Source organism: Octodon degus, unplaced genomic scaffold (assembly GCF_000260255.1).
Source record: "Octodon degus isolate 3935 unplaced genomic scaffold, OctDeg1.0 scaffold00018, whole genome shotgun sequence".
In the NCBI taxonomy this organism is placed as follows: domain Eukaryota; kingdom Metazoa; phylum Chordata; class Mammalia; order Rodentia; family Octodontidae; genus Octodon; species Octodon degus.
This window is the reverse complement of record NW_004524594.1, coordinates 15637134-15645672: the sequence shown is the minus strand read 5'-3', so window position 1 is coordinate 15645672 and position 8539 is coordinate 15637134. Positions and strand designations below refer to the sequence as shown.

General features: G+C 47.3%; 1 protein-coding gene across 1 annotated transcript in view; it reads right to left on the bottom strand.

The window, feature by feature from the left end:
- Positions 1-4413: 4413 nt before the first annotated feature.
- Positions 4414-8539, bottom strand: part of Cstf3 (cleavage stimulation factor subunit 3) — a 90477-nt gene continuing 86351 nt past the window's right edge. The window contains exons 18-21 of the mRNA XM_004627064.2: positions 7147-7300; positions 5917-6011; positions 5716-5776; positions 4414-5107 (exon numbers count right to left, since the gene is read on the bottom strand). Of these exons, the coding sequence (XP_004627121.1) occupies positions 4905-5107; positions 5716-5776; positions 5917-6011; positions 7147-7300 (513 nt within the window). The 3' untranslated portion in view covers positions 4414-4904. The remainder of the gene's footprint in view (positions 5108-5715; positions 5777-5916; positions 6012-7146; positions 7301-8539) is intronic.

Genomic DNA, 8539 nt, shown 5'->3' with positions numbered 1-8539 from the left:
TGAGCACAGCGTGCTGCTTGGCTGGCTCCCGGCTGGGTGCACTCTGAGCGAGGCGCCTGCAGAATTCACACAGGCTGCACAGAGTGACTAGTAGGCCGGCGGAGCCCAGCAGGAAACACTGAGCGGGCAGGTGCTGCCCTGACAGCGTGTCTTGCTAACAAAGTGAGCAGTATGGGGGGTTTTTCTCTATGAAGAAAAGTTACTGAAAGGCTTAAATAGGCATATCAAGGACCTTGTGCACAATCCTGTGATTACTTCGTGTTAGTATTCAGAATTAAGGGACCTTAAAGATCATTACTAGGAAACTATTCTGATTCAGCAGTTCTACTGTTTTGGGGGTGCTGAAGTCACCACTTTCCTGATGTTTGATTTCCAGGGACCTTATGACATGTTTATTTGTATAACATTGTGTTTATTTTTTATTATTCATTAATTTTTTGAGGTAGGATGATAGAAGAGAAAGATTGGGAGGCCAGGGATCTACCCCAAAAAGGAGATAGACAGACACACCGACTGACCGACCCACCAGGAGTCTGATCAGTTTTGCACTAGCGTTTCCAAAACCTGTAAAATGAAAGGACTAGCCAGGGGTGTGGGCCACACCTAGATGGGAGGCTGTGGTGAGAGGACTGCAAGTTCAAGCCTACTCTGGGAAACTGAATGATTTAGCAAGATCTTGTCCCAAAATGTAGAAGGACCTCCTTGAGAGGTCGTGGGCTAATCCTCAGTACCCCCCCAAAAAAGAAAAGATTAAGATCTTTAAGGACCTTTGTCTTTTTCCATTTTATGTATCTGGTACAAGGTCTCACTACACAGCATGGACTCTTCGTGATCCTCCTGTTTTCAGCCTCCCCAGTGCTGGGATTACAGGCGTGTGCCACCACACCCAGTCTCCATGGCAGGTTCAGCGTGCCCCAGGGGTGGGGCAAGTGAGGCATTCGGGACCAGGGATGGAACCCTGGTCCCTGTGCTTGCCAAAGCAGGCGCTTAGTCTGCTGAGCTATCTCACCAGCCCCTTTCTTTTAAAAACAAAACAAAACATTGTATTTACTAATATTCTGGCAATAGCTTTATTTAACAAGAGGCAGCATACAGGCCTGCCACTCAACTTGTTTGTGTCAGCTTCAGTATGAAGCTGTTCAAAACAAAAACTGAAAGCCTGCTTTTTACATGCTAAATACCCTGGCAAGAGTGCCATTAAACATAGTAATGAACTTGCAACAGTACAAATAAGAGTTAACAACAGCTAAATATTTCAGCCTGAACAACATTCATACAGAAAAATCAAGTAATTATCATATATTGGTTACATAAAATTTTCCTGACTGGATAAAACTTAACAGTATGAAACATGAATTTTAGAATCTTTAGCTATTAAGTTCAGTAAGTACCAGTGTCTACATGAAACAATTCCTCTCCAAAGCCAAAGTACAGTCAAAAAATAATTCAAATGACATAACTCATTCTCAAGCTATGAACATTCAGGTATTACTGATGGAGGTAAACTCAGAACCTTGGGGCTTTCTCACACTGCAAAGGGCTGTTTCTCTGGTTCACTCAAAGCAGATGACACAGGCCGCAAAGGCACACTATTCTGCTAGCTAAAGAGATAGCAGACCACTCCTCCCTGCACCCTGAAAGCTCCTTTCTGAGGTAAATAAAAAGTATGCAAAGGGGGGAACACTAAGATACACTTATCTACAGAGTAAAGATTTCAAAATATTAATGTAATCCCTACTTTCAAAAATTTAACTAGTCATGTGGCCATTTTTGATTACATCTTAGGATGTATCCAGATGCATTTCCTACTGATTTATCACTGATACTGCTGGGAAGAGTCAGAGCTCTGTGAAGAAGACGAATACCTTCCAGATTTCTTCTTACTGGAGAGCGCTCATTTCCACTTCATAATTTCTGTGTTTTTCTAGTTCTTTCTTCTAATTCTTATTCATTTTATCTTCAGATTGAGCCACAGCCTTAGAGCCTTTCTTTTTCTTCTCTAGTTGCTCTCTCACTTTTCCCAGGTAAGCCTGGGTGCATTCAGTTACGATTCAGGTGTCTTCGGTTGGCCCTGAAGACTGGGTTGGCCCTCTTGATCTGGCCATTGCCACTGACGTCACCCAGTTGTCCCGTTTCCCCACGGTGCCGGATGGAGTACACAGTAAGACTGCGAAAGCCAGCCCAGGCCACCTAAAGACCCTTCTAATTCTGACATTTGGTAGTATGTATTGGGACTGTGCAGGAGGGCTGGATTTAGAGGAAGATGTGGGTTGAGTCCTTTTCCATTGTTGTTTTCTTACTAGTTGTAGCAGCTGGCCTAGTCCATCGGTGGGAAGCTGTGGTAGCATGTTTCCTGTATCTCTGGAGGCTCTAGAAGGTTCGTGTATATTCTCCTCTAGGTTCCTCTAAAATAGAAAGACCACAGGCACAGCCAACTGCGAGTGGTAGCAGAGGTTAGAGAGAAGAGGGCGGTCATGCTGCGCCGACACTGGAGGGTGCGAGCAGCCCCGGACCGCAGTGCACATCTGCTTCAGTGACAGATCCAGAGCTTCGTGTACAGCCTCCTTCAGTGGAGCAGGGTTTCTCCCCTCCCCCGAGCCTGTGATTTACATAGTCATCTTTTACCTTTCCTTACCTCCTGAGAGCAGCTCCACCCACGAGTTCCTCATCCTTACTCCTGTGTTACACATTTGAACAGAAAATGAATTGTTGGGTTATGAAACTCAAAGGCACAGACTTATTTAAAAACCATCTCAATAACAGTGACATTTGCAATTGTGTATTTATATTGCATTTTTCATCATATAATTTAACAGCCTTTTTACTCTAAAGCAACTTCCCAGAGTAGGAAAGGACGTAATCTTTAATTGAAGTTAAGCTCTAAGCCATTTATTTATGTATGCATTTATTTATTTATTTTGTGTATTTAGTACGGGGTTTACAGGGTCTCACTATGTAAATCAGACTCATAGTGATCCTCCTGTTTTCAGCCTCCCAAACACTGGGATTACAGGTATGGACCACCACACCTGGTCTCAATGCCATCTCAGCATGCCCTGGGGGCTGGGCTGGCACAGTAAGCTGGGGATCGAGCCCTGGCCACTGCGCTCTGCCTCAGCAGGCACTTTACTCTGCTGAGCTATCTGGCCGACCCTCTAAGCCATTTATTAACCTATCAGATGCTCACTGGTACATTTAAAAATAGCCCGAGTTCTAGGAAACAAGTGTATTAGACTAAACAAACAGGATTGTATTTGTGGGGGGGGGGTTTCGTTCTGTCATACTTACACGTATCACCTTCTGAACCCGAGGCCCAGAACTGGGCTGTAGGCCTGGCTTGACAACCCATATTTTGAAATCACATTCGTCTGGCACTAGTCAGATTTCATCTCCCTTAAGTTTAACCCTTTCTAAATTTAATTTATAGGGATTAAACATTAAGAACTTTTAAATGCAACCTTTGACTTAGAAAGTAACCTTTCATTACTATTATTTTGTGACACAGGGTCTCCCTGTGTAGCCCAGCTTGGCCTCAAACTCAGTGACCCTCTTGCTTCAGCCTCCCAAGTGCTGGCATTACAGGCGTGTGTGCGCCACCCCACCCCTGGCCAGTAGCCTTAAAACTGAAATACACTCCTCTCGGTTTCTCCTCTTACTCATGTTGCCCTTGCTTTTTAAAGTAGTCTTTCTTTTGCTCAGAACTTTCTTTTGTTTTGAGGCAGGGTTTTTTATGTAATTCATGCTGGCCTAAAACAACAATCCTCCTATCCAGCATCCCAAGTTCTGGGATTACAGGTGTGTGTGTGATATATAGTTTGAGACAGGATTTTGGTATGTTCCTCCCACCTCAGTTTACCAGGCCCATTTTATGTTGCTTCTTTTTGGAGACAGTGCTGTACAGCCCAGGCTGGCCTTGAACTTGTGGCAATCCTCCTACCTCAGCCTCCCAAATGCTGGTATTACAGTGCCACACCCAGCATTTTTTGAAAGATGAAATACCTCAATCTGCCTCAGATTTTATTAGGAAAAAATGCATTCTGTGTGAGGATTTCTGCAATGTTTAATTTGCCTACTAAAGAATTTTAGGGGACTGTGGTGTAGCTCGGTAGTAGAGTGCTTGTACACGGAAAAAAATAATTCCGTCTCAATAAAGACCACGAAAGGACATGAGCATGAATGTATTTATAGTAAGTACGAGATGACTTCCTTGTATTGCTGACGCTTATTTTAAATGGTAAAGTGGAGCTGGGAAGATGGCTCAATGGAATAAGCACTTCCCGGGCAAGCGCAAGGGCCTGAGTTCAGTTCCTGGTTCCGCCAAAAAAATAAATAAATAAATAATAAATAAATAAATAAATGGTAAAGCAGCTATGGTAAATAAAATCTGAATGAAAGGTACAGAAGGAAGCTTGATGTTTTTGAGATCCTTTTATTTTTTAAAGGACTGTTTTAAAATTTTAAACTACAAAACAGACTCCATACACTCTGCCATAAATAAAAACAAACGATAAGGCAGGACTCTACATAAGCAAACTGAGAACAACTGTTTTTCAGAAAATGTGATAAAATGCTTTACAATCATAAGCCATCCAGTTTTTAAAATAAAACTGTGGAAAACTCACAAATCTTCAAGCGGCACAGACAACACACCCTTGAAGAGGGGACAAAAGGTGGTTCTGCCGTTCTGTACTGTTCTCATAGTGTGGAAACCCTAATCCTGCGTAGAGCATAGGTCTGTTCCATATTCTAAAATTCTCACAGGTTTTTTCAAGAACCATATGATAGAGGCACCAATGACGATACAGCTTTGCTTCCAAGACCCTTGTAACAAAGCGCTGTCTCTTAAACATACGACTTCAGAGGCAAAAGCGGGTCCTGCTCGTTTCCGGGCGCGGGGGCCGGCCTCACCGGATCCGCTTCTGTTGCCGCGCTCTGTAGATGTCATGCACCGGGGGCACCACGGCGCCCTTCTCCTCGTCCTCGTCCGAGTCCTCGTTGGGCCTCTTGACGGCCTTGGCGAGCACGGCGTTGCTCTCCACCGGGCCGTTGCCCTCCACGGCCAGCTCGGGGGCGCCCCCAGTGATGATCCGCACAGCCTCCTCCACAGCTGGGCGAGAACACAGGGCGGGGAGACTGGGTCACGCTAGGGGTGCGCTGCGGGTGGGTGGGGGGTCCCACGGCTCCCGCCCCCCGGCCCGCTGCGAGGAAGGCACGCCCCAGAAGGCGTCGCTGGCGCCGGGAAGGCTAGTGCTGCTGTCAAAAGTAACCATTCCCATAAGCGGGGTGGGGTAGCACTTACATAACTAGGAAAGGCAAAGCTTTAGAAAACTGAGTCTAAACGGCAGTCCTGGGGACCTCGGGCCTTCCCTGGCGCACATCGCGAGCCCCTGTGTTTGTATTTGGAGATGGCTCGCTAGTCACTGCCTGCCTGCACTGGCCGTCAGCTCGCAGCGCCCCGCCGCAGCTTCCCGGAGCGAGCGCCCGGATTCCAGGCCGGCGCCACCGCACTGGGCTGCACGGGCTTCATCCGGCTCTCGGTGGAACTCCAGGGCGAGCCAGCCCGTGTCTGCTGCAAAAGCTTTGGCCCCCTGCTGGGCTGCGCTGCTTCTGCAAACCACTGGCTGGTTCTGAGGAGTCCGCGGCAAAGAATCACTAGAGCTTTCTGCCTAGGCCACCGGGAAGGGGGTTACACTGAGAGGGGAGCTGCACACTCACTGTTGGGTATCTTGCATCTTCGGAAAATTTCCATCAGTTCATCCACTTGGACAAAAGGACCCTAGGTGAACACAAAATGTGCTCCTCAATTATCTGACAGGTTGACACAGCAGTACTTTTATACTTATTACACAAGAGAGAAAACACAATTACTGTACCCCTCACTTAGCGCCAGGACCTATCGTGAAAACAGTGACAAACCTGGAAACAGATAGGCGGAGGGAGAAGTTTCATCAGAACCACAGCTGCGGGCGGCACGGGAAACACTCCACCAGGGACAGGGTGCAGGCCGGGTGCTGTGAGGAAACGAGAGAGGGGATGGGGCAGCTGCTGGGTGGGAAAGCGCACGTAAATACCCCGCGCATAACATGTGCTCTCTCTGTTGCTTTACTGTGGACGTTTTAAAATGCTCCCAGCACTCTATGGCCTTTCAGGGTGAGGCTGCTAACAGCTCCAGCCATGGCCACTGGGAAGCAGAACAGTAGGCCAGAGACTGTAAGGCGAACTGGCGCCTGCAGAGAGGAAGCTCTGGCAAGGACTGCGGCGCGGCTGCACGAGCCGCTTGTTTAGGAGTCTTGTTTTGTTGTTTCAGTGCTGAAGGCCGAGCCCAGGGCCTTCACACTGTGCTACATCCCTGGTTCCCACCTATCTAATTTTAGTTTTTTCTTTGGAGACAGGCTCTCTCTAGTTTGGATGGCCTAGAGCTCACTACAAAGCCCAGGCTGACCTCAAACTCATGGGGATCCTCCTGCCTCAGCCTCCTGAGTGCTAGGATGATAGGTGTGCACCACCATGCACGGCTCCTTTATTTTTGAGGCAGGTCTGGTTAAGTCACTGAGTTGCCCAAGTGAAGCTCAGACCACGCCTGGTGTAAGAAGCCTTCTTACACTGTTACTCAATAGCACATTCAGGGCTGGGGAGATGGCTCAGTAGAATAAGCGCTTCCCTGTTAAGCGCAAGGGCCTGAGTTCAATCCCTGGCTCTGCAAAAAACAAAAACAAGCAAACAACAAAAAAAAACCCCAACAAATAGCACATTCAATGAGAAGAGGTCTGTTCAAAAAGGATCGAGATGGGCAACTAACCATTAGTAATCTATTAACCCAGTACCAATAAGTTTGTCACGAAGTAAGTTTCTAAATGTTCAGTAAGTCACTGAAGTAAATTTCTAACTGCTCAAGTATTATGTACACATAGCAGCATTTTTGAAGTCTCCATCACCTCCAAAATGATGAAGGGAATACTGAGCACAGAGCTTTGTTTTGCCTTTTAGGGCACTCTTAGGTCATTTGGCTCAAAGATTACTGCCAAGTGACTCGTCACAGTGACCCTAAGTCTATGCCTACGTGGAAAGGCCGTGTTCCCCGATCCCCCACCTTGGATTGAAATCAACAAGCTGAAGCCTCCGGACTGATCTGAAGTCATGGCTTACGTGCTAAGTGCCGTGGCTGGAATGGAATCATCTGCTGGGTGTCTGGTTTAGGGTACTCTGGTTTTCTATCCACTTCATCTTTCAGAACAGGCACTATAGAAGGAGCTACCACTGGATCTGGAATTATAGCTGCTAACTTAGCCCGGGAGACATCCTGAAAATGCAGAACAGAAGAATGCTAAACCTGGGACAGTCGCGTAGAGTAGAACTGTACACTTGTACGGCTTTGGAGATACAGGGGGAGGAACTGGGTGAAAGCCTCAGGAGGAGAACGGAAAAGGATGAGCAAGACCTTCAAGGATGGTAAAGATGAAGACTTGGTGTTTTATAATCTCACCCCAGCCCCAGTAAAGCACCACCGGATTGTTACCAGGTAGGACCTTTGTAGGACACCCACAAACTTTGGTGGGAAACGCTGTGGCACTGGGCCATACCCTCTAGCTAGGGTGATCTGGAGTAAAACTAGGATTTTTAGAAGCACTTTTGGAGAAGGATTTTTTTTTTCTTTTTTGGCTAGTTTAGGCTGCCTTAAGGGTGGGTGTGGTGTGGCTTGTGGAGTGGGGGACTGAACTGCCGGCCCCTGCGCCTGACTGCTGTTTTCCCAAGCAGCACTTTAAACAACTGAGCTAACCAGCAAGCCCCTAGAAGCACTTTTGACACCTCCCTTCCACTGGCATTCAACAGCATCTGCCAGTTTCTTCACACAAAGAAGCTGGACTCCGTGAAGTCCTGCTTCGAGGGGCAAACACGGTTAACAGAACTTACAGTATTAATGAGATTTTACTAATGAAGTGAAAAAAGATTTGCAAAAATACTGTTATAGGAGGAAAGGAACCTGCAGCACACTGAGCAGCCACGATTTATTGGGCAACTTCATTCATTTACTGCTTTCTGACCTTGTGGGGGCAGGCAGCAGCACCTCCGTTTTGTAGGGGGCTGCAGAAGATCGCGCCGCTCACAAGGAGAGCGCAGGCGGGGAGCCCAACCTCGCGCCAGTCCAGAGCCAACTTTTCAGTACATGAGCAGTAGCCGCCAGGGCTGCCGGTCTCCAAGCTTAGCAGCGGAATGCTACGGTCCCTGCTGACAGAGGCCTTATCCCATCTCGTTTTCTCCATGTCTGCTCAAATACAGTTGGTGATACTGGTACTACAGGGGCAGCCCGGAGCAGGCTGGTGTACCCGGCTTGCTTTTGTCTCACATGCTCGCACATACGGCGCCTCCCACCCCACAAGGGGAAGCAGCCTAATTCTTCCCAAATAAACACGAGATGCATAAATACAAGATAGAGAATACATATTCAAGATGCAGTTCTGGGCTAGGGAGATAGCTCAGTAGAATAGGCACTTGCCTGGCAAGCACAAGGTCTGGAGTTTAATCCCCAGCACCGCAAAAA